The sequence below is a fragment of the Phyllostomus discolor genome, chromosome X (genome assembly GCF_004126475.2).
Source record: "Phyllostomus discolor isolate MPI-MPIP mPhyDis1 chromosome X, mPhyDis1.pri.v3, whole genome shotgun sequence".
NCBI lineage: Eukaryota > Metazoa > Chordata > Mammalia > Chiroptera > Phyllostomidae > Phyllostomus > Phyllostomus discolor.
This window is the reverse complement of record NC_050198.1, coordinates 65561327-65588874: the sequence shown is the minus strand read 5'-3', so window position 1 is coordinate 65588874 and position 27548 is coordinate 65561327. Positions and strand designations below refer to the sequence as shown.

At 37.1% G+C, this 27548-nt stretch overlaps 1 protein-coding gene across 4 annotated transcripts in view; it reads left to right on the top strand.

The window, feature by feature from the left end:
- DIAPH2 (diaphanous related formin 2) overlaps nt 1–27548 on the top strand; it is a 914500-nt gene that overhangs the window by 398449 nt on the left and 488503 nt on the right. For all 4 annotated transcript variants that reach the window (XM_028522433.2, XM_036016530.1, XM_028522432.2 and 1 more), the window contains 2 exons: nt 7480–7581; nt 21405–21644. In XM_028522433.2, coding sequence (XP_028378234.1) covers nt 7480–7581; nt 21405–21644 — 342 coding nt within the window. The remainder of the gene's footprint in view (nt 1–7479; nt 7582–21404; nt 21645–27548) is intronic.

The following is a 27548-nucleotide window of genomic DNA, read 5'->3' as shown; positions in this document are numbered from 1 at the left end:
ACTCATGGACAAGGACTGTAGTGTGGTGATTTCAGGGGGTGGGGGGTAAAAGGGGACTACATGATAGTGGAAAAATACAAAAAAGATTAAATAAAAAATAAAATAAAATAAACATGATATCTTAAAGAAGTAATTAAAAATAAAAATAATAAATAATAAAATTTTAAAAGAAATATTGACCCCTATCCATATTCGTAGGGAATTATCACAGTGAACCTAACTCTGCTCTCCTGCTACACAAATGACTTAATGAGATATAACACAAAAAGTAAAGGTTATGTTTTGTCAAGAAGGAAAGGTCATTATGGTTCAATACTTTCACTTAACTAACCTTTAATGGTGCAATTAACATTTAAAGGAAATAAACTTTTAGAAGTATTATAGAGTAATTGCAGAAATGTAAAAAGTAGTTAAAAGTCCATGATCTGTTAGGAGAGATTCCTTTCTGATAGCAGGGACAGTGTTCAGAAAGTGAATCTGTGATGCATAAAAGATGAAGAAAAATGGGCTCATTTGGTAACATAGTTATTGCTTTCCTCTTTGTTGTTTTCCTTGTGAAATTCAGTTCATTGACATTTTCAAGCATGAAACTTTCATACTGATCCAGAATTGATCTTTAAAACACAGATCTTGATATATTTGAAAGAAACTGCTCAGTAGTAATCAAGAGTAGTGGGAGGGAGAAATGGAAGGGCATATTTGTCTATCAGACCCCAGTTTGTTAGAATCTAAGTTGTATTTCAAAAATCACCAGTGCTAGCTTCTGCTATTATGAACAGCTTTTCCCTTGCAGTGTAGAGGGTGTCTGAACTCATCTTTGCAAATTATTTAGAGAATATATGTATATATGCAATGGTAGTTATCAAGAAGGTAACTAAAGTCAAAAGTTGTTTTTCTTGCTCTTGCAGAAATTTATCTCTTTTTTAAAGCCCCTAGATTAGATGTTTCTAGGTGTTTCGGGTAATAATTTAAAAATCCCACGATTTGTGTTGGATTCCCTATAGTAGCTGTGGGGTGATTTTCCTCATTTTCTGTTTGGAACCTTCTCAGAGAGACAAGTGTGGGAATAGGGGAGGAGACTCCCATTGGGCACAGCTGGTGTATACTGAGTCCCTCTAGCTGCCGAGGGTATGGGCTGTTCTGTGGCAAAGTGTAGATATATGTTTCTTTCCTTTTCTCCTTTTTAAACATACTTGATTAGATTGTACCCAAGCAGTGCTTATCACATTGCTTTCCTTTCCACAGCACCCATACACATGACTATGTGGGTAGACCAGGCCTGGAGACACATCCATGAAATAAATATGCTGTACTCAGAAATCACCCCAATCCTTTCCATAATGCAAGGTTTGTTTGATGGACACAGCCTGATCCTCTGATACATGCTGCCCTTTTGTTAGGCAGGAGATTTCTCTTCCAGGAGGCCCCTTAGTCCACCATACAAATAGCCTTCTGGTGGATTCCTTGGACTGCCCATGTTAGTCTCAAACTGTGCCTTGGATACCTACATTTTTTTCATTTTCTTCTCTTGACATACTTTCGATTTGTAGCTGAAGGAGAGTAGAGGGAGATAAGTAGCTCTGTGTCTCTCCTTTGTCCTCTTAACCTCCTTCCTCCTTTATTCAGAAACTTATGGGCATGAAAACATCAGTGTCCCATCTTATACTACATCTTTGTCTATGAAGTTTAGTATGTATGTATGTATGTAAAAAATAGGTATATTAAAGCATTGGCTGTGATGGCCACTTGCAACATGGGATTAGAGGTAGCTAACTCATTAAGCAATAGGTGGTATAAGTAGTCATTCTCTGTTACATGTGTGAGAGAATGACTTTTATTCCTAACCTTATTTGCAAATAGAAACTACTAAGCACTGGCACTTAAGCTTGTAACTCAGTCATAAAATGGTATCCAGAACCAGAATACATCTAAGTCCACTGAATGTGTTAAATATTTCATATAGCTGAACAGTGTAAAAAAAAAAGGTATATCACCTACTATGGAGATTACATCCTGAAGAAGAGTTAACAGGTTACCTACAGGGGGAAGAGAAACAAAATAACACATTTCACATTGTGACCTAAAATTCTATTTTAAGCTTGATTCATTCTCTGATACTTTTTATTCACATTTAAAACTTAAAATTGATTAGAACCTAATCAACAAAACAAATAAGCAAGCAAAATATAACCAGAGACAGTGAAATAAAGAACAAACTGACAGTAACCAGAGGGGAGGGGAGTGGTGATAAAAGGGGGAAATGGGGCAAAGGTTGTCAGGAACACATATAAAGGACTCACAGACAAAGCCAAAGAGGGGTAAGATTGAGGGTGGGAGGTGGGGATGGATGGGGTGGGAAAATGTGGTGGCAGGAAAATGGAGACAACTGTACTTGAATAACAATTAAAAAACAACAAAAAAGAAAAAAAAACAACTTAAAATTTAGATGGAAAGTTTAAAATATGTGGAATTGATATATTTCTGTCCTTTAAAAATGTTCATCTTTTTAACTTAGTTTCCCAGTAATAAAAATTATGCAAGTTACCAAACTGATTAGTTGTTTTCCTTAATAACATTCCTCATGAAACATCCCATTAACAGAAAAAAAAATTACAAAACAATTGGATAATTTACCTACATCAGAAATATTCTGGAAATGAAACCTTGGTATTTACTTCAATTTTTTTCTATAAAATATAATGATATTGTTACAGAACACAACAAGGGGGGCCTGGGATGATATACTATTATTGAAAGAAGGCCCCGGGTCCGTTATGTCCGCCGCCCTAGGAAAGACGTCTCTCAATGCCAGAGATTCGTGAAAAGGAAATGTTTATTTAATGCTATACTAACTTAAAGTAGTGACCTAATGTCTGTCAAAATCCCAAAGTTGCTTAAAACACCCACACACAGTCCTTCCTTCCTTCCTTCCCCCTTTGCCCAGTCCAGAGTACCATATCTCAAGAAAGGAAATAGAAGTCCATGGCTTAGGCAGTCCTCTGGTTCTTCCCAGTTAGTACTCCATCTCCACTGGGAGACCTCCCTGGGTTCCTGGCACCCTCAGCTGAGTCACCGGGATCTCTGCTAAAACCAGGTGGTGGTTCCCCCTTCTAAAGCTGTGGGGGGTCCCCACTCTGCCAGGCAGCGTGGTTCTCTCCTCCAGGGCTGCCGCGTGGTTCTCCCTCTCTCAGGGCTACGCATGGCTCTCCTCCTCAATGGCCGCCAAATCTGGGTTTTATATCCTCGAGGCCAATCTTCCTCTGCAGCCTCATTTCTGACTCCTCCCACACTCAGCTTCATATGCCAGAACTCGGATCCTTCCAGCTTTACTGGGCTGCCATCATGAGTCTTGGCAGGCGTGGCCCCATGTCCTGGAGCCAATCCTCTCTGAGCTCCCATGCAGGCGCTGCAACTCAGGGGACCCACCCCCCCAGCCACATCTGGGTGGGGAAGTCACCTCCATTCCCCTGGCTTAGAGCCGACCACAGCCACTTAACATATCTATGCAACCAGTCAAAGGTTATAGATGTGCCAAATGACCACGCCAGAGCTTAGCTGCAAGGCTGTTACTTTGCTAAACAGCTCTCAATGGCCCTGCTCCATCTGTCCCCTCCCCCAACCCACACCCTGGGCGGGGGGATGGAGACATCCCAAAATCTCCTGGACACCTTAAGTTCTGGACCCCATTTCAAATGCCCATTTGGGGTCCCCCCTCTTGGCTGCACCCTGTAACATAATGGTTTATAGCAGTGGTCCCCAATTTTTTTGCCACCAGGGACTGGTTTTGTGGAAGATAATTCTTCTGTGGACCAGGGTGGGGGTATGGTTTGGGGATGATCTAAGCACATTACATTTATTATGCAGTTTATTTCTATTATTATTATTACATTGTAATATATACTGCAATAATTATACAACTCAGCACATGCTAGGGTTAGTATGTGGGCTTACCACAACTGTGACTGAGACAAGTGCACAGTGTAGGAAAGAGGCATGTATGAGAGTGGTAAATGAAATAATGGGTGAGCCACGCATGGACTGAAATAAGTGTTGGATTCTGACTTAAAGCCCACCACCACATGCAGCTTAATTGTCACTTGCCACTCACTGATAGGGTTTTGATATGAGTCCATAAGCAATTGATTTATTATGGTCTCTGTGCAGTCAAACTTCTCTTCTACTGATAATCTGTATTTGCAGCCGCTCCCCAATACTGGCATCACTGCCTCAGCTCCACCTCAGATCATCAGGCGTTAGATTCTCACAAGGAGTGTGCAACCTACATCTCTCACATGTGTAGTTCACAGTAGGGTTCAAGCCTATTGTACTGTATTGTATTGTATTCTTCTTCTGTATTGCATTGTATGCTTCTTTGAGAATGTAATGCTACTGCTGATCTGACCAGAGGCGGAGCTTAGGTGGTAATGCGAGCAATGGGGAGCAGTTGTAAACACAGATGAAGCTTTGCTTGCCCACCACTTACCTCCTGCTTTGCAGCCTCGTTCCTAACAGTACATGGACCAGTACTGGGAACCCCTACCCTAGAGGAACTCAAAGACTATAACCTCACAGTGGTAATGAAGAATGGAATATGGTATCTGTTTCATGCATGTCATTTTCTTATTAGAGAACAGAAGTGTCTTTCTTCATGAAACACCTTGCTATAAGTATTTAGTCAGGTTCTAGACTTTTGAAATAGTTCATTTAGATCACTGTTTCTAGCTCACTGATTGTATTGTGGAAGTTCCAATCCCAGAAACTTCCTTCTCTGCCATTTTGTGTCAACCCTTACTTTCTAAATTCTTTGTTTCTTGCTTTCTTCCCTTTCATATGTCTTTTGAAATCCCATACAAGTCCCCAAAAGGTTGGCTGCCGGCTAATATAATAATAATTAAAACTATACCTGTTGCGCGTGGGTCACTGGCCAGCAGTGATCACAGAACGCTGTGGATGGCTTGTCGAAAAACTCACGAGAACCAAACATGCACAGAGACAAACTAGTTTCTGTGGGAAAGTAGGGATGAAATGGCCACCCCCCCCCAGTGGGGAGTGCCCTGATTTACTGTCCATACCTGCTTTTATTGGGCTCATTTTGCATAATAATTCAGGTAAAGTATAGTACTTATCAGGGGGAAGTAAGGAACTATAGAAAACAAGGAACTCTGCTGGTCTATTGAGTCCAGGTCAAAGAGCTGTAAGACTTTGAGGAACAAACTAACTTCCTCCTTGGACCCCTCTCATTCAACTGAGAGCATTCTAAACAAAGAAGGTTTCACAGTAATTTACATGTTCTTTCTTAGGCCCGATCACCCAGGGAATCCGCCCTTTTCAGCACAGAGCTGCACCACCCTGTCATTGTTTCAGGCTTAGCTGGCGCAAGGGAACTAAGGCAATAAGGAGATTTTCTCCCAGAGATGAGAACTCAGGCTATGTCAAAGCCGAGGAGCGAGGGTCCATCACCCCCTTTTGCTGCAGCCCCCCAAATCCTTCTTTTGGGGGGCCTCCCAAAGTGATCATGCCTGGCTTAGGTCGTTCCCCCCGTGGGGAATCTTACCCCTCTTTGGCTAACCAACCAAGCTTTTTGGGGTTCAGTTATGAATAAAGCAGCAGAAGCAGCATTCCTGCCAGGGTGATAAGCTTTTGTCTCCTTGCTGGCTTACGGTTCCAAGGGCGTTCCCTTAGCCTTAGCCTAGGTGGGGGTTTCAGCTTCTGATACCAGCCAGGGCGGTTCCCAACATATACCAAAGTTCAAGATAAGCCAGGTTGGGAAGAATTAATCAATTTTGCTTCTGTTATGTATCAGACTTGAGCATGCATCCAATTTCATCACTGTTGCTTGATTTTCCATTACAGTGAAATTCATCTTGTATTTAAATACAGGCATTGTAAATAATGGGAGATTATTATTACAGTCCTACTGTGGTTTATAAGATTGAAAAGGATTTCAGATTTTGCCAATATGAATAGAGTTGATGTATTGTTACAGAACACAACAAGGGGGACCTGGGATGATATACTATTATTGAAAGAAGGCCCCGGGTCCGTTATGTCCGCCGCCAGAGGAAAGACGTCTCTCAATGCCAGAGATTTGTGAAAAGGAAAGGAAACGTTTATTTAATGCTATACTAACTTAAAGTAGTGACCTAATGTCTTTACCAAAATCCCAAAGTCCCTAAAAACACCCACAAACAGACACAGTCCTTCCTTCCTTCCCCCTTTGCCCAGTCCAGAGTACCGTATCTCAGGAAAGGAAATAGAAGTCCATGGTTCAGGTTGTCCTCTGGTTCTTCCCAGTTAATACTCGATCTCAACTGGGAGACCTCCCTGGGTTCCCAGCACCCTCGGCTGAGTCACCGGGATCTCTGCTAAAACCAGGTGGTGGTTCCCCCTTCTAAAGCTGTGGGCGTCCCCACTCTGCCAGGCAGCGTGGTTCCCTCTCTCTGGGATAAGGGAGTCTCCACTCTGCTAAAGACGCGTGGTTCTCTCCCTCAGGGCTGCCGCGTGGTTCTCCCTCTTTCAGGGCTGCAGGAGTCTCCACTCCCTCAAGTCCGCGTGGTTCTTTTCTCTCTCAGGGCTGCACATGGTTCTCCTCCTCAGAGCTGCGCAATGCCAGAACTCGTATCCTTCCAGCTTTACTGTGCTGCCACCAGGAGTCTGGGCAGGCGTGGCCCCATGTGCTGGAGCCAATCCTCTCTGAGCTCCCACACAGGCACTGTAACGCAGGGGACCCACCCCCCCAGTTACATCTAGGTGGGGAAGTTACTTTTGGGTGGGGAAGTTACTTCTGTTCCCCTGTCTTAGAGCTGATCACAGCTACTTAACATATCTATGCAACCAGCCAAAGGCTATAGATATGTTAAATGACCAACCCAGAGCTTAGCTGCAAGGCTGTTGCTATGCTAAACAGCTCTCAATGGCCCTGCTTCATTTGTCCCTTCCCCCAACCCACACCCTGGGGTGGGGGATGGAGACATCTCAAAATCTCCTGGACACCTTAAGTTCTGGACCCCATTTCAAATGCCTATTTGGGGCCCCCCTCTTGGGTGCACCCTGTAACAGTATTATTAATATTATTATTATCATCATTACACATAAATTACTTTCTTCATAGTATTTTTTTCTGTGTAGATTGACTAATTTTCATGACAGAAAATAAAGCTTAAAATTTATTTTATATATTTAAGACCCAGAAGGTCAGTCTGTTTATTTCTATATGATGGCATTCATTGCAATATGATGTTTTTATTTAACTTTTATATACTGTAGTACATAGTAATTGACTATATTTATATAATTATTGACATTAAGTTGTAGTTCATTTTTGGGTATGTTTTTAGGAGGAAGGTGTGGAAACAGTGCTACTATAACAGAACCACAATTAGAAATTTATATGCTACCCTATTGTACCACTTTTAGAATTGTAAATGCATGCTTACTAATTCTAAAAATAAAATAGTAAACATTTATACTTTTTTTTAGAACCTGGTTAAACATCTTCCTGAGCAGAAGGCACTCAATGAATTAGCACAGCTGAAGAATGAGTATAATGACCTTTGTGAGCCGGAACAATTTGGAGTTGTGGTACGTATCCAGCATGAGGGTCCACAAACTCAGCTTGGAGGTTACAGTCAGGAACAGTGAAAGGCAAGACAATTCTTAAGTTGTTGATATTTGTTTCACTATATATCTACATAATTTAATATATTATTAGCTGTCAGACAAAAATTCCTTGTTTGATATTATTTGTCATGGCATTGAAAAGTACAGAAATTAATATTTATATCTTATAAAATACTTCAAAATATCTCATGGAAAGTCCTCCATACCATTGCTGATATTTAGTATATTAATATATGAAAAATAACATTTTGTGGTGGTATATATTACCTCAGAAAAAGCAAAAGAATTTTAATATTTTCTATAGAGTATCATTGATTTATTAAAAGCTTTAAATACATTGTCTCTGGTGGTAGGAGAATCCCATAAATACATATCATGCTTTAGTGTGGTTAAGTCATTATTAAAATATATCATGTTTTCTTAATTCCCTCCACTTCAAAACTACCCAAAAATGTGGAAGAGAGGGCAAGATAATTGATTTAATTTCTCAGACAAAGAGGTATTTTGACATAGGTATTCAATACAAGTTTGTTGGCTTGTTGGCATTAAAAGTTGTAGTACAGCTGCCATCTTTACCCTGGCTACCCGACTATTTTCCACTTGCCTACTAAGACATAAAATTAACATAAGACCTAATAGTCAAATACAATGTCTGCTTCATCTAAAATATTTTATAGCCTTTTTAATAGTAATATATTTAAATTGATCTGATTTGGTTCTTTGCAATTTAAAAATTGATGAAAGACAAATCCAATATGATCTCACCTATAAGCAGATTCTAATTAACAAAGCTAATGAACAAAATAGAATCCCCAGTCATGGAAACATGGAATAGACTGAAAGTGACCAGAGGATATTGGGGTAAGGGATAATGGTGCAAGGAGGGGAAGGGACTATTTAAAGAACATATATGAATGACCCACCGTCACAGACAACGGTGTGGGGATTCACTGTGAGAGCAGGGGTGGGATGGGTGAGAAGGTGAAAGGGGGGGGAAATTGGGAAAATTGTAATAGAATAACAATAAAAATAATTTAATAAAATAAAAATCCTATCTAAAGTCAAATTATGATAGATGGGACAGATTATGTTCCTTTTGAGCACATTTATTAACTGTTTGCCTATATTTAGAGTTTATTAATTCTCAGTTATAGATTTGCAAGCACTGATCTAGGAGGATTCTTTCAAATCCTTGACAAGTACATTTGGAATGTATATTTGGGGTGAGATAGAGCATGTACCTGAGGAAGGTATTTTTCTCATTTTTGATTTAGGTGAAATAATCTGAACTGGCAAGATATTATTACTAAACAACAGCACTTTAGTACCATATTAATTAATAAATTTTCTAGACCAAAGTTCTCACTTGAAACCTAAGCTGCCTGAATTCATATTACAGTTTAAATTAGTCTATGTACCATCTGAGAATTTAGCTGTGTCATGATCGTTATGAGTTTTACAGTAGGTACACTACACAATTTTTCTCAGGCCATTTTTTCTGACTGCAGTTTATCTTGGAAAATGTATTAGTTTTCCAGTCAAGTCCTTCAAAAGGAATATCCTTGGTACTGCACTGTGGAAATGAAATTTGGGGACATAAAAAGCAATATACCTTTTGAACTTGAAGCAAACTAGAAAATGGAGGAGATTTCTTGTTTATGCACATAACTGTAAATAATTCTGGGACTCTGTACCTGAAATCACCTGGTCTTCATATTTACTCTCCCTATGTTTGGTGACATGACAAGATGGGGGGAAATGCCAAGGACATTACAAAGTAGTTTATTCTACGTGAATTTTCTAAGGCAGTATCAATCAGTATTTACCACTTAAATTTCTACAATCTTACATATTCCAAAAAGATATTTAAAATAATGATGTGCCTTAGTCTTTAAAGCAAGTATGCTTTGCAGAGCTTGGGGTAGATTTTATATAAAATAGACAACTGATAGATGTTTATTAAATTGAGTTATAGGACAGTTATTAAATCAAAGCATGAGCCTGAGATTAAAAATAGCATATTTTATATCTGTAAAAGTGAAAATTATGCTAAAACACGTTCCATATGGTCTGTGCTGAAACTCAGTTCAATTTTTTATGAGTATACCTGAGTGCTCTTTAACCCTCAAATTTTATCATTAGTATACATTGAGGACAACTATGAAAATGGATATAGAATAATCTGCACTAATGAGAGAGGCTCCAAACTGTTTGTCTTATTTCTATTTCCTTCCTCCTTCAAAAATGGTTAGTATAGTCTTCTTAAAATCTCTATTCATCATATGACATTTGTATCAAAAACCTTCGGTGTCTGCCAGAGTTTACAGAATAAAACCTGAGTTCCTTAGCATTCTCATTCTGTCTCTGGCTCTCTGGTTTTATATATCCCTGTTCTCTTTGGTGCATTCAGTGAATTGGTGTCTTTATGACATTTTAGGTTTTACCTCAGCAGGACTCTCATTGTCATTTCAGCAGTTATTTTTACTTATTTCTATTCAGTGGTGTTTCATTTTTTCATAGCGGCTGTATCATTTCTTACCTGACTTTCTCAAGCCTTCTCTACCTCCTGTCCCTGTTCTCTTTACCTACTACAAACAACCTAATCTGTTACTCACTGGAGAAATAACAAAGCACTTTGGTTTCAGAACCTCCAATATCTCTTTTACCTACAAAGTTATCTCTACCTATGTTTTATTAACTTACTCTCTTATCAAACTTCAGAAAGAGGATTACTTTATTTATTATGAAGAATATTGTTTTTATTATTAGTGATAGAAACACAAATGTATTGAGGAGTTACTGTATCATATACCATGCTAAACAATTTTCTCTTAGCATCTCATATATTCCTCACAACCCTATGAGATTAGTACTATTACTGACTCCATAATTTGAAAGAGGAAACTGAAGACAAGTAAGGTTGGGAAGTCTGTCCAAGTTACACAGTAAGGAGGAGATCCATAATTAAAACCCAGGCACCCTGACTTCATAGGCAGTGCTTTTAACAATGTTTATGTACGTGTGTGTGTGTGTGTATGCTCATGTGTGTACAATGCTCTATTATGTGCTAATTTACTTACCTCCATTTGGGGAATATTTTACCCTACTTTAGTTCTGTTATTTCATTGCCCATTCAATTTGTCAATCTCTATCCTGCCCTTCAATTCAGAAAAAAAACTTTAGTTGCTTAATGCCTGAAAACAAATGAATGGGAAACTGGAGAGATGGATGAATAAAGATCCTTCATTGGTCATGAGGTCCCTGATATCTACTTCCCTTTATCCATTTCCTAGCATCAGTTTTTTCAAAGGTTAGTTTCTTTTGATTCTCTACTTCCTTTCCTTCAGTGAACAGCAGAGTTCTGCCTTAAATAGTGCACTAAACCTGATCTATGAGAGTTCCTTAATTACCCCCTAATTTTATTGAAAATACACATCAGATCTACTCACCTCTCTTTATCTGTGCCATCAGCACTTTAGCCTAGCCCAGCATCATCATTCCCTTTAACTATTATGATATACTTTGGGCTTGTTTTCCCTGCTTGCACTTTTGCCTTTCTCCAAATCAGTCTCAGCAAAGCCATTGTTGTGATATTTTGTTATCCTCACCCAAGGATATATATATTGATTTTAGAGAAAGAGGAAGGGAGGTAGAGAGGGGAGGTGGTTGGGGGAAAGATCATTTTGAGAGAAAATTATCAATTGTAAGTCTCCAACCAAGGATCGAACCTGCAAACTTCTGGTTGTACAGGATGATTCTCCAACCAACTGACTCACACAGCCAGGGCTCAATGTGATGTTTTTAGAGTACATTCGTGTTGCATCATCATACTATTGAATATTTGCCTGCTTTTTGAGCGTCAGCGTGTCATATGCACAAGAGTTGCAATATAAACTCCTTACCCCAACTGATCACCTCTTTTACTTTTATCTCTTAATGTTTGGCTTCTTGCTCATTATCCCTTAACCACAGTGCATTTTTTTTACACTTACCTGCTGTGTTCTACCTCTGGAACATTACACATGCTTCTGCCTTTTACTCCCACCCACTGCCTGCCTCTCTCCTGCTTAAATTTCATTCCTCTGGCAACATCTTCACTTACCTATAAATCTAAATTATGTCTCTCTATTAAATGCTCTCATAGAACATTTACTTTTCCTTTCTAGAAATCATCATGGTTTTTAATTAAATGATTATTTGCAAGGTTTTTAAAATTAATGTGTGTAAAACCCGACTAGATTGCTACTTCTGAGTACATGCATCATGTTGATTTTATTCACACTGTGCATATTTAACAAATGTTTGTTGAATGTATTAGCATGAAGATAAATTGAAGGGGACTCTTCAGGCCTAATTCCATATCCATATGTCCCTTGAGAACATTGAAGAATTTTGTCTCCTTAACCTTTACTCTCCTTACATTTTCTAGCAATAAATACTCTTTTCTGGTTTTATTTATATGATCCTTGCCAGTGCCTTGTAGAGCTGACATGAGTATATCATTTCCTGGATGATAAAAAAATAATTTCATCAGTTAGGGATAGACATATGCCAGAAGTGAGATTATTCCTGCCAGATTAACTAAAATCATCATCATCAAACAAACAAACAAACAAACCCAATAAAACTGGCAAAGCTGGAGGGAAAACCTGGCTTTGACTTTTTTGAAAGAAATAAACTTACTTGTGACAGTGACTAGGCTATGAAGCTTTCTCTAAACTTTTGGGGGTTTTCTCAGTAGCCACATTATTGGGCTTGCTTGTATTTACATGTAAAAAGTTAAAAATAAACCCCCAAAAAGAAATAGAAAAAAGGAACAAATGAAAAACCTAGGGACATTTCTTCTGTCTAGAGGTGGACCTCCTAGTAAGAGGGATATGCTAGTTCCCACACCTTCTATGATCAATAATCCTTTTCTTTAGGGGGCTAAATTGGTTGCACAGCCTCCCGCTGGCACTTCCTTGTAATTTTGTGCTGTAACTTTATCGGTTAAAAAAAAAAACACACAGATCTTTGAAAGCTCTTCCAGTTAGAACCCCCAACAGGGGCTTTTAGACTCTGCAGTGTGTTTGCAGCTCAGCTGTTCTCTAACCTCACAGCTATGGAAATTCCCACTTGTCTTATGCTGAGAATAGAGACCCATACTGTGTGTATCTATTAAACTAACACATCTTCTGAGAAAAGAAGGCAATAATTAGTTCTCTTGGTAATTGGTCCTTTGTTTCTCCAACTTCAAATTACCCATATTTTCTCAATTAAAATACTCTAAAGCTACAATGTAACAAAAAGAATTTGAGATAGCCTTGTGCACAAAAATGTAATGAAAAGTGAAGATTATGTGATATTGCTGACAGCACACTTCATTTTTTTATTTTTCTACACAAATATATGAAGGCAGGAGGAGTGGATTTATGCCTACAGATGGAAGTGCAACTATAAAGTCTGTGTGCTTTTTAATTTATTTTAAAACCCCATAAGAGCTTATGAGCTCTATTCAAGATAGCTTAACCAGGTGAAAAGGAATTTTTTCAAGTGTTTTTTCTCTCACATATCGTCATAGGCAGTTACTTTGGATGGAATATTGTAGCTCCTCTGTTCCATCATTATTGAATACTTATTCAGGTTTGCATGTTCATTGGGAAAATCACACTTTCCTTTATCTGCATCCAGAGTGTTTAGTGTTTTGATATGTAATGCCTTGATTGTCTCTATTTTCATTCTTTCTATAAATATGAATGCTAGCTGTTAGTTCTAGGTGTGCATTCATTTTAATCTGAGAAAAAGCCGGTTTAATAATTTTGAGATCAGGTAAAAGAAAACCCCGTGTGATTCACCCTCAAATCTATGCATTCATATTGTTCTTTTCATTACTTTCTCATAATAATCCATTTTGACAGGATTAATTTATTTGCATCAGCTTTTCAAATAAAATAAGTTTTAAAAATCTGAAGACAGAATATTCATATTAGGTCTATGGATGTCAATCAGCTTTGCTATTGAATGTGTTTTATTACATTTAAAGAAACAAAAATTAACCCCTTCCTCCCCCCCATATATCAGTAATCCACACTATAATAGCATAGCAACACAGTAGATGTTTTGGTGGTCATTCCTGGCCTCAAACAGTTGTTTTGAGAAGGATGTTTGGAAATTCTTTGTTAAATTCTATGATTCTGCTGAGTTTAGAGTATCTTTTGAGACAGATATTGTTACTGTGTTCCACTCCAGAACAAATGAGTAGAGGTTTTTTGATGCATAATTTTCACATATTACTATCTTCAGGGAAAATATTCTTTATCAACACATCATTACTTTTCTGGTATAGAGTCAATTTTCAACACTCTACTATTCCAAATCCTCATTTTACAGATTAACTGTGGCCCTTATCTCTCCTGATATATAATACATTTGAAACATTTGCCACTGACTCCAGCTAGCTGGAGTACTAGTATTGATTATTTTGTCCGGACCAGGTACTCAGTGCATTAAAGAAGGGGTAGCAAGGAGCAGGAGAAACCCAGCTCTTGAGGAAGTTATTGTTTAAAAAAGGTTAAGAAAATTATTTATTTAGCAGAGAATCACAAATGTCCCTGCTTTATTTCTATACTACCAGGCAGAATTTTGCCCAGTCATTGAGTCAGGTTCTCACAACTTTTATAACCTGTTCTACCTGTTGTGTAACTAAGTCCACCTGTCTATGTGACTTCATTATCATAACCTTTGTTACAATCACTGATACAAAATCATTCTATATATTTGGTGTACACTGGGTTCTAATATTTAAGTATTTGGGGAATACACCTTGTAACAAATGTATGTAACAAACAGATTGTTACAAATATATCTGTTAATTTTAATGAATTGTTAGCATTATATCTTAAAGAGACTAGAGGATCAATTATGCTCTCATATGATGGTAGTTGAAGGTGTATTTCTTAGCAGTGTAACATAAAATACAATAGAAATAACCTTAGCCCTGGCTTGGTGCCTTAGTTGGTTGGAACATTGTCCCATACACCAGAAGGTTGCCAGTTTGATCCCTGGTTGGGACACATACCTAAATTGTGGGTTCATTCTCCATTTGGAGGATGCATGAAAGGCAATTGATCAATGTTTCTTTGTCTATCTATCATCTATCTATCTATCTATCTATCTATCTCTATATCTTTATCTCTCTCTTCCCCCCTCCCTCTCTCTTCCTCCCTTCTTCTCTGTCTAAAGTCAATAAACATATTGTAGGGTGAGCATTTAAATTTTTAATGTAATGAAATTTTGAAATAAAAAGTGAATGACACATGACTTCAGGAGTGACATGAGGCCATCTCTTTCTCCCTCATGTGTGATTTTTATACTTGTGCCTCTTTTCTTTCTCCCTGGATTCTTTTGGTAATTTAGCAGTTGATCAATATTCACCAGTTATATAGGTAGCGAAGTGTATAAAATTCAAATTATATATAAACAAAACTGTGTCTAACTCTTTGGGGAAATGACTCGCATGTAGCTACTCACTAATTATGTCAGTGCACATACTTTTTAATATAATGCAGATCAGCTAAAGGAATAATAGCTGCTTGATGTAATGTCATAGACAAGTACCTCTTAGACCAAATAAATCCCCTACATAATACACCACCATGGTCAGCATCCCTCAGCACTTAAAGGAATGAATTACAAAGCCAAAGATGCCAGTCAACAAAACTGCTGTGATGGTCCACAACTGAAAACAAACATATTTCAGCTAGAGTTCTTGTTTTATTTACTTAATATCATTTATTCACACTCAAGTGCCTTTATCAGAGATGAGCCTTTTAATAATTGTACATGTGGCCGGGAATGTTGCTCAGTGCTTTCTGTTATTTCTAAGCTTAGTTATCCAAGACATTTCCTCATACACAACCAGATTCAACTGTTGCTTAATAGTGTACCTTGGTCTGTTCATAAAAATCCATCCTTAATGGTTGTACCAAATTATGTTAATACAATCAAAGTGTGCTCATTTGTTGCTTCTGTTAAGACATGTACTTAATAAAGCTTCCCCTCCTCCATAGGGTCTTGATTTTACAATAACACATTTTCAATGATAACATGTCTAATAAAAAGTGTATATTTCAATTGGCTAAAGGGAACAGAGCACAATATTTCTAGCGTATTCAGTTGATAATGAGCATTGTTCTTCACCAAGCCCTGGAAATATACATTCCTTCTGGTGGATGAGAGAAACTTTCCCTCAGGCTTGTGAGACTAGTCAGGGATCATGTTTCCTTTTTGGAAATTTGTGAGGATGAGAGAGGGTAGTAACAACCATTGCTATTGTTTTAGAGTGCTTACATTGATTGTGTCAGCTACTATAATGGGGTGTTTACACAGTATGTCATTTAGGTCTTATTGTAACTTGCATGGGTGATTTAAGGAATATATTTTACTGATGAGGAAATAAACTCTTAGAAATAGTAGGTAACTTGTACTAGGCTCTACAAGCCAAAATGAAAAATCCAGGTCTGTGTAACTGAAAATCCTTATTTCTTTAACTATTCTTTACATATGAGTCTGGAAAATACAGAATGGTTTTTCTCCCTCTATGGGGATTAGGAAACATTTTTTCTCAAACCTATGATTTCAAGTAGTTATATGGAGCTCTGAATTTGGGCAAATATTTGGCATGTGTAGTATTATTGTGTTAACTCATATGGTAGAAAATTGCCTTCCATAGGTTGTTGTTCTCCAACCCCGTATCAGCCTACTATGATACCTCTTCACACTAAACATCCTCTTCCACATCCAGCCCCTTTTTTTGATATTGGAGTTGCTGTATATGTGAATGAAAACATCCATCCATTCATTCATTCACAATTATTTTAATCACCTACCATATTTATCAACTACTATGTGCTAAACCTTATTCTAGAGAATAAGTAAATGAAGAAATTTTGCCAGATCAAAGAGCAGCTCTAACCCCCTTATAATGTACAACCTCTTCCCAAAATCAGGTTGAGCGATGATAGGTTATATTTAGTAACAGCAGTTCAACAAGTTAGTTCTCTAGCATATGTAGTTTGACTTCATGACTCAGGACATTATTTTAGGGACAATAAAACATCACCATCTGCTGTTAATTTTGTTGAATACACATTTTGACTGATCTACTTGGGAGATATGGAAAATGGTTAGTCAGCCAAGGGGTACATTTAAACTCAATCAGCAAATATTTGAACTAATGCATGCAATACTCTGTGCTGGTTGCTGTTCAAGGTACAGTCTTTGACTCTTTTCTCTGTATATTTTCTTCATCAGTGGCCTCCCATAACATCTATTCGAATAACATAAATCTTCCAACTCCAATAATTATCTCCTAAACAAAAAGACTGAATTTCCAAAGCTGCCAGATATCACAATAATACCCAAAACTCAAAATGTCAACAAAGCAATATTATTTCCCTATGATAGGAGTATCAGTTTACTGTTTATGGGAGGATTTGAAGGGAAAGGCTGGCGAGGGATCATGGAGTACACTTAAATAATCTACCTTAGTAATTCAACTTTGAAGTACATAAAATTTAAGCTTGAATAGTGACCATGGAAAATTAGAGACAACTCTAAGAAATTCTTCAGGTTAAAATATAGGTAAGGAATGGCATTAAATTACATTATGTTTAACATGATTTAAATATGACTCCAATATTTGGGGCCTTAATAATGGGGAGCTAATAGTATCTTTGTTAGTAGTAAAATGAACTGTTTGGCGTCTGAGAGGAAGGTGGACCAAGTTCACTTAAATGCTAATAAAAATAATTTTGTAACAACCAGGTAATATTTTTATTTGTAGATCTAGTTCCCTTAATTCCCCTGTCCCACAACTCTAGAGGCACAGACTGAAAAATAAGGAAATGATATTTATGAGTCATTTATATGACTCCTATTTAATTATCTAAGCAAGACCACTCATTAGAAATTTCCCCTATGTTACAGATGAGGAAAAAGTAAACCAGTAAAATTAGGTAGGTTAGTGTCACATGGTCAACTTATGTGAAAGTTAACAGAATCAGTCATTTGATTGAATTTACTACTAAGCTGCACCCTACCTGTCCCCACTGCCTTATTCGCTGAGTAGCTTATTGGAGTGTAGGCAGCATCCATCCAAGGAAAGCAAATCCACTTTCCCTCATTTCCTGGAAAAGGACAACCAAGCAAACAGTAAAACACACCAAGTCAGCACGTTTTTCTACCTTCATTATTGCCAACAATCTTCTGCCTCATAAGAGACTTAAAACCTTGGAGCCATCTATGACTTTATCCTCACATGACTGGTCAGTTACTAAGTCCTACTGATTCTTCCCTAATTCTGTCTCTTATATCCATTGATTCCTTTTTCTTCCTGTCAACATCCTAGCTCATTACCTCTTTCTCAGGCAATTTTAAAGACTTAGGAATGGTATCCCTGCCACTAATCTCTGTTTCAACTACTCATATATACTGCTCCTAAGATGGCTCAAGAGGCAGTGTGGTATAGTGGCTGAGAGTCTGTCTTCTGTGGCCTAAATGTCAAAGTTTAAATGTCCAGGTCTTCAACATGCAATTTGACATTGTGCAAGTTACTTAGCATTTCTGTGCTTTACTGTCCTCATCTTCAGAATGAAACTAATGCTAATAATCTTTTGCTAGTGTTGTTTGCCGAGACATTATTATTTCCTTCTCCCTCTCCCTCCCCCTGGTTTGATTCCCAGTCAGGGCATATGCCTGGGTTGCAGGCCAGGTCTCCAGTGGGGGATGTATGTGAGAGGCAACCACACATTGATGTTTCCCTCTCCTTCTCCCTCTCTTCCCCTCTCTCTAAAAATAAATAAATAACATCTTTAAAATTTTTTAAAATAAAAGTATATAATACTATGTAGAAAAATGGTGCAAAATACTCAATAAATGTCAATTCCTGTTATTATTATTGTTACTATTATTATTAAAGTGCATTTTTGGCCACATTATTGCATATATATCTGGTATTAAAAAAAAAAAAAAAGATTATGCCCTGGCTGGTTTGGGTCAGTTGGTTGGAGCATTTTCCTATAATTAAAAGGTTGAGGGTTTAATTCCTGGTCAGGGCACATATCTAGGTTGCAGGCTCAACACCCCAGTCTGGGCATGTATGGGAAGCAACCTATTGATGCTTCTCCCTCTCAATGATGTTTCTCTCTCTCCCTTCCTTTCTCTCTGCAAACTCCTTTGTAGGTAACTATCTCTTTTTCTCTCACTGCTTTTAAGATTCTCTCCTTATCTTTAATCTTGGGAAAATGCAATTATGATGTGCCTTGGTGTGTGCTTTCTTGGGTCAACATCTTTGGGATTCTCTGGGCTTCCTGGTCTTCCTAGAAGTCTATTTCCTTTGCCAGTTTGGGGAACTTCTCCTCTATTATGTTTTCAATTTCTTGCTTTTCCCTCTTCTCCTTCTGGCACCCCTAAGATTCAGATGTTAGAATGTTTAAAATTGTCACAGAAATTGGTAAGCCTCTCTTCGTTTTTCTGAATTCTTATTTCTTCATTCTGTTCTGGATGGATGTTTATTTCTTCCTTCTCCAAACCATTGATTTGAGTCCTGGTTTCCTTCCCTTCACTGTTGGTTCTCTGTACATTTTTCTTTATTTCACTTTGATTAGCCTTCACTTTTTCCTTTATTTTATGACCATGCTCAACTATGTCTCTGAGCATCCTTATTACAAGTGTTTTGAACTATGCATCTGATAGGTTGGCTTTCTCTTCATTGCTTAGTTCTGTTTTTGGAGTTTTGATCTGTTCTTTCATTTGGGGCATATTTCTTTGTCTGGGTGTCCCTGTTACATAGTAAGGGGCAGAGCCTTAGGTATTTGCCAGGGCAGGGCAACCCAGGGCCACTGCATTGTGTTGCTGTATGTGGGTTAAGGGTCTGAGAGGGAACAATGTCCCTTGCTCAGCTCTCAGCCAACTTTTAGTCACTTTCCATTACCCACCAGCAAATTGGACCCTTCTGGTGCTGATTCCCAGGTGGGTAGGTTTATGTAACTTCTAGGACCCTGTGGGTCTCTCCAACGAATTCTCCTGTGAGGCTGGGAGTTTCTTCTGCCACCTCAACCCCTACAGGTTTTTTCAGTCAGAGGTTTTGAGGCTTTATTTCCCCATACTGGAACCTAGGGTTGTGTGGTCTTTCTCACTCTGTGATACAGACACCGGCCTGCAGTGTCTGTGGTGTTATGAATGAGACAAGACAAATGCACACAGACCACCGAAGTCCTGTGGAGGAAAAGGGATGGAACAGCCACTCTCTCAAGGGGAGAGCACCTCAGAGTGCCTTAGCCACTCTCTTGAGAGGAGAGTACCCTGACCCTTGTCTTGACAAGCTTTTATTGGTTTAATTTGCATAGAAATACAGGGTATATATGTAAAGCTCATCAGTCATTGTCAGGCAGAAATGATCAAACAATAGATAGCATTCAAAGAACTGTGAGGGCTTATTCTGAGTCAGGGTCAGATAGTTAAAGGGACATAAAACTTTGGAGTGCAAACTCACTTCATGCTTGGACCCTTATCATTTAAATTGAGGGTATTAGCCAAGTAGTTTTCATAGGATTTTATGCATTCTTTCTTAGGCCTGATTGCTCTAGTGAACCTACCCTTTCCAGCACAGGGCCACATCCATCTCCACTGGCATTGTTTCAGGCTTAAGTCATGCAGGGGAAGTAAGGCAGCCAAGAGATCAGGAGACTTCTTGCAGACAGAATGAGGACTCAGGCTATGTCAAAGCCAATGGTTGAGGGTCCATCATCTTCTTTTTCTATACCCCCAAGTCCTTCCATGAGGGACCCTTCATGACTGTGCTTGTCTTAGTCCGTCCCTCTTTTGAGGAATCTTATCCACCATTGGCTAACCAGTCATCTGCCTGGGGCCAAGCAGGGTGAGGTGAAAGGGGGCAGAGGTGGTGCCCCCCACAAGAAAGATAAGCTTTGTCTCCTAAATGGCTTATGGTCCAAAGGTCTTTTTACTCAGCCTTAGCCATGAGAGGTTACAGCTTCTGAAACCAGGCAGGATAGTTCCCAACAACTCCACAGTTTCTCCCAGTTTATCTGCACACAAATGTGGGACTGCCTGCTCTGCCAGCTGCCACCTTGCCATGCATCCTCTCCACCCCAGCTCCCCATCTCTGCCCCTCCTACTGGTCTAGATGAATGTTTCTTCTTTAACTCCTGATTGTTGGACTTCCATAGAGTTCTATTTTCTGGCAGTTCTGGTTATTTTTTTTTAAGTTGTTGTTGTCCTTTTGGGTGTGCAAGATGGCAAAGTGTATCTACCTATGACTCCATTTTGTCTCGAAGTCCCTAATAAAAAATTTTTAAAGACATTGTGGTTCCACTTACATTTACTGTTGTTATGTACTTCTTTGATCTGTGACCAAACCATTCACTCAACTATATTTCGTATTTATGCATTTTTACAGTTCACCTCAGGACAGATTTTTGGCAGTTTAAATGCTGTTCATGACTAATAATTATGCAGTAAATATATAGCAACTGTTTAGCTTCAGTAATATTATCTTAATGCTAGAAGGATGATTTAATTTGTTTAAAGCTGAACAGGCTGTTTTGTAAAGTATTATACACAAATTCTTTTGTAATGTCTAAGCCATGCAAAAACAACATTTTTGAAACCCAGAGAGAATTAATTTTATGCAGAAATTTTACAGTATTGTGTATAAAATTATTCCCACTTGAGAGAGAAATAACAGGCTTTGAATATATTCTTATAAAACATTCCTTATCTTACAGATGAGCTCAGTGAAAATGTTACGACCTCGTCTCAATAGCATTCTTTTCAAACTCACATTTGAAGAACATGTAAACAACATCAAACCAAGCATCATAGCAGTAACTCTTGCCTGTGAAGAACTGAAGAAAAGTGAAAACTTTAACAGACTTTTAGAATTAGTTCTTTTGGTTGGAAACTACATGAACTCAGGCTCAAGAAATGCCCAGTCTTTGGGTTTTAAGATCAACTTCCTTTGTAAGGTAAGATAATGTTTTATAATGGTAATTTATAGCAATCATCTCTGGCATGAGGGGGCCATTCTGAATAGCAATAGTACTCAATCCCCCCCAAAAAGTATGCCTAAAATGGATGAATTTTATGGTACGTTAATTATATCTGAATGAAAACAGATATATAATTTTTCATTTGCAGTAAACTTGGAGTGACTGGGCAAATTCTTTTGCAGTATGGCACTATACTCTTTCCAATCAAATATTACTTGGGTTTGTAGATCAAGAAAGCTTGCTTTTAAAATTAGATGCAGTCATGTATTTCAGTCTCTTTCCACTTATTTTATGCTTCTCCAAAAAGTATTTGAGGAGTGAAATTCAATGAATAGCCTGAAATTTCTTCTTGACTGTGCTTTGCTTATTCTACTCTAAGAAAATAATAATATTATTGAATAGTGTTACTATGCTTATATTGCATATCTAGTGCATTTACTAAAACTTTTTTTAAAAATCAAGTGATGAATTGAGCACAGACCTGTGAACCAAAGCATCACTGGTTCGATTCCCAGTCAGGGCACATGCCTAGGTTTCAGGCCAGGTCCCCAGCGAGGGGTGTGTGAGAGGCAACCATACATTGATGTTTTTCTCCCTTTCTCTCCTTCCCTTCCCCTCTCTCTAAAAATAAATAAACTCTTAAAAAATAGAATTACAAAAGATGTGTTTTTAAAAATGAAATGGTTATTGTTTTATTGTTTGGATCAGGCCATTTCATAGTATTATTTTTGAAATTTCAGTTCTTGTAAACAGTAAACAAAGAAATAGAGAAATGCAAAAGTGATTATATATGTCCATTTGTAAGCTAGAGTGAACCACCTTATTCAGAAAATATCTGTCTATTACAGAGAAAACTGAACAGATTGAGGTGAAGGACTGTAAGAAAGCTAGAGACAAAAATCTGAAAACATGCAATGCATCTTTGATATCTCACCATTCTTTCACCTTTTTTTTCTCTCACATCTGAAAACATTGCAGAAGTTTTGTTAATTCTTGAAGTATATTATAAGAAGAATCCCAGATCTAGGAATAGATATAAATTTCTTTTCTATTCATGCATAAAGTAGATGTACATTGCATCTACATTGACAAGCATTTTAACATGTATCAAAAATGATTTGCTTCTAGTAGTTCTAACTCACACATAAAGAATAGCATTTGTAGATAACAGGATATATAATGGAATTTTATCTGTTTGTCTCTGATTTATTTTTGAGGAATATAAGAAATGAGAGGAACAAACCAGAATGCTAATGTTTGTAAAAAATTTTTACTTTCTTTTTTGTGATATTAGGGGGCACATAAAATTATTTGTTAATGTCAGAGAAAATAAAGTAATGCTTATAATAACCTGAAATAAATGATAGCCACATTTGTAGAACAAAACTAATATTTAAGACTTTTTCATTGTATTGAATATCATATATTCAATACTAATAAAGTCATCTCTTACCAAGATGCTACTTGTTTAGAGTATATGCTATATATTCAATGAGTGAATCTTAAAGTGATTTTGGTTGATGACTATAAAAACAGTATAAATTAAAAGAAAATATCATTGGAAATTTGTATTATAAACCTATTTCACATTTAATTCATATAACATGATATTTAAAGCAAACTGCCCTAGTTTGAATAAACATGTACCTTTTAAGTGTCTTAATTTCACACCATTCAAATTAATTACATGAACAGATTTTTTTGAACCAAGAATAAATAAGTCATTTATACACAAGAAGAAGGTATTATATTAATCTCATAGAAGGATTTTACAGTTACATCTTATATTTTGGAAAGAGGATTCTTCCTGTCATCTACCTGTCAAATAAATGTGCTTCTACACAACGGTGATCTGACATCTAACACTAGAGGTATACTCAATGGATTCAGCACAAAGATTTTTGCCAACTTCAAATATAATAAAATTAATCTTGTGGGAATTCGTTATATGTAGTAGTAGTTGTTCTAAAAGAGAAAAGGGTGCATGTTTTAAAGTCTCTCTCCCGTCCCCCAATTTTTAAGTAGGATTTTTTCTTTAGAGAAATTCTTGTCATTAAAAAAGAGAAATATAATGTGTATGCACGATATTCCCATAATGTTTAGGATTACATTATGTTCCTGGAATACAAAGGATTTTGTGTAGATATAAATGTCTAAAATGATAGAAATTTTCTGAAGTACATAGAAATGGTTAGCTTGGGTTTGTAATCTGTTCAAAATGGAATTGACTACTGATGTATGATTACCTAGAATTGCTGTTAAATTCTAGTTAGATCATAAAAGATTACTTGATTGATTTTTCTTAGTGTTATTTTTTTTTCTTCAAGAAAAAGCACGGGAAGCTGTCTTTGTAGAGCACTGCTTAGTTTTAAAAATGATACCATTTAACTACCTAAATTATTCTAATGATAACTTTCTCATTGAATTTAAAACTCCAATCCAACGTTTTTTACAAGAAACTATACAGTGTGTGAAACTATTCGCCTAGTTATAAAGAAGCCATTATATAATCAGTTGCTTATTACATGTATCTTGTAGTAAAGTAATATTAAAAATTCAGTTGGTCACAGTTGGCTCCTGTAATATTTGGGAAGAAAAGGAAAACAGGTGGGTTAACCTAAATGTCATATCACTAAAGGGTATCATTACTATAAATACTACCCTTACCACAAAATGTTTTGTTAACTTTCAGCAGTGAATTATCAGTTTGTGAGTCCCCAAACCAGGATGCTGAACTACAATGAAAACCAATTCCATGCAGATGAATTCCCAGTGTTAGCTTGTCCTATGCTTGCTTGTTGGTTACTAAAATTCTAAAGAATAGCAGTGTTGCACTGAGTCACTTTTTTATGTTTTCAGTACATAATAACATATATAATCTGCATAACAACAGAACATTCATAAGTACTCAGCACTACCTAGACATTAACCTTTGTGAGTACATTAGATCAGGATCTGTGTAAGCAACAGAAAGTGACTCTGCCTGATGTAAGAAAAAAATGGAATTTATTGGGAGGGTATGAGGTAGCTCAGCCAGAAACTGAGGAAAGGGTGAAGAACTTGGCCTTTAAAAGAACAACAACTATGGCAGCTTTGAGAATACAGGGAGCAGGAACTAATGGAAAGGCTTTCATGAGGTTGCCTTTAACCTTGATTGACAGTGCTACCAAGACTACCTATCATGGAAGATTGGTCATGCCCCAGAGGCCACTTAACAAAGGTAGGAATACCAAAGTTCAGGGGCAGGTGAAGGGACATCAGACTCAAAGGCAAAACAAAGGGATGGTTGGTACACCAGGGGGACAGCTATAATACAGACTCACAAAAACCTCAAGAAGCTTGTGGTACCATTGAGTATCCAGGAAATATGTATAGAGAGTATTATGTAACATCACAAGATACACTGTCAATGAATACAAAAATTAATGGGCATTGAGATTAGCAGGACTTCAGAGAAGGGAATAATTTTTTCCCCCTTCTTGCAGGATGGGGATGAAGATAGGCAGTAAGGTAAACTGGAAACAGAAGAATCTTGAAGAATAGGTAGAATATGGTTGTATGAAGGGAAGAAGCCTTAACCTTACAATACAGAACACTGGGCTCAGCATCTACATTTTTGCTTCTGTTTTGCTATCACTAGACAAGTGATCAAGGCTAAGTCACCTCCTCTTTCTGAACCTGTGTTCTCTTCTGTAAATAAGGAAATACAGTGTCCCTTGTTTATTTTGATAGGGTTTTTTTCAGAGTCAAATAGAATGATCATTGTCAGAGTTCTCTGAAAAAGTATAAGTTGCCTGGCTGGTGTGGCTCAGTTGGTTGGACATCATCCTGCAATGCGAAAGATTGCTGGCTTGATCCCTAGTCATGGTACATGCCTGGGTTGTGGGTTCGGTCCTGTGTTGGGGAATGTATGAGAAGCAACCAATAGGTGTTTCTCCCTCGCATTGATATTTCAGTCCTTCTCTAAAAAGAAATAATTAAAAAGAAAAACTTATAATATTAAATGAATGCTTATAGTTATTTTTAATGATAGAACACAACCAGGAATAATCATATGTTTGAGGATAAATGAGAAAACCACACTGCCTGGAATGTTGAGTGTGTATTGGAAACAAATGAAAGCATTGGTAGGCAGGGTGTCAAAAGAGTTCTTTACATACTAGTGTGGATATCTTGCCACATATATGTGTGTGTGTGTGTGTGTGTGTGTGTGTATGTATATATATGAATGAATGAAAATCATTCACAGCCCATTAGATAACTTATGGAGGCCAAAATCCATTTTTTTTTGCCTTGAGTTAATATTTTCTTCACCTTTGCTATGACTTCTGGTCATCCTAGTTAGACAGAGAGACATAACAAATTATAATACAGTTGTATGATGTGCTTTGGTACAGAAGTGAAATATATCATATGATAACCTTATTTAACCTTATAATTGTCCTGGCTATCCCAAGATTGAGGGCTTTCTGTGTGGTGGAACTTTTAGTGCAAAAATTGAGACAGTCCCAAGCAAACCAGGACAGTTGGTCACTTTAGTTATAAACCTAGAACTAGGACCCTGGCCTCCTAATTACACTCCATTTCCTTTTCTCTTAAACATGTAACTAAAACAGCTTGCCTTTTGCATTTTTATAATGTCCTTTGTTACTCTTCTTCATCTAGTTTTGCCCTTTTGCTCTTCTTTGCTTCCCAGTGCACATCGTGAGGAGAATTATTATATTGGGTTAGCTGAAAAGTCTGTATTTTTCTTTCCGTAAAATAAAAGACACATTTTTCATTTTTCACCAAGCATTATTGATTTGGATATTTTGAATATTATGGCTATCTCCTGTGTGGTATAATGTTGATTGTTCTCAATTAATGTCTTGATTTGATGGCTGTCAACTTCAACTGGTCTACCTGACCATGGAGTATCATCCAGCGAGAAATCTCCAGCATGAAACTTCACAAACTGCTTTTGACACATTTGATCAGTCACAGCACCTTCTCCATAAACTGCACAAATTTTTTTGTGTGTGTTTGACCTTTCTTGAAAAAATAAAGCATAAAATGCCAAAAATGTTGTGTATTTTCTTCCATCTTCAATATTAAAATGGTTACACAAAAAATCACCAATTTTGATAAGTTTTTTAAATGCACGCTGATAAGACAGCTGAACAATGCAATCTAACAAAATTGTTTCAAATGACTTTAAAGACAACTAACCCGTACTAGAGCCATCTTACAAAAAAAACCCAAATGAACTTTTCAAGCAACCCAATAGAACTGTCCACACTTTACTATTATTATTTTATTTATTTTTCTCTTCCAAGACTCTGAATTCATGAAGTTTGGATGTTTATTTTATTCTACATTATATCTCCCTGTGTCAGTGGTATTTGAAGTCTTCAATAAATTACCATTGAATGAAAGCCAAGGAGCTTGATTAATTAAAGGATTTGTTGTGAATATTTATAATAAGTGTTAATTTTTAAGTGATAAAATTTAGTACTTCTCAGATATGAGTATTTTTTTAACGGCAAGCCTATTGAATATGTAATCATAAAATGTTGCTATGGTTTATTTGTAAAAACATAAGCATGTATTATTTGCTAAAAATATGAACCAGCAACTTACCCTCAAATATTGTTTGAAAAACAAATATAGAACTATTCATTGAAAACCAAAGACATTTTAGAAAATAACCACTATAGGATATACTAAAAGTCACCCTAGGAAAAGTCAGTAAATACTGGTCAGTAGTCCACACCTTTGGTTGGTGTGTTTTTACAGTTTATAAAGTGCTTTCCTTGCAGTTCAGGGAGGTTAATTATCATTAACCCCATTTGACAAATTAGAAAACTAAAGCCCAATGAAGTATGTGATTTTTCAAGACTA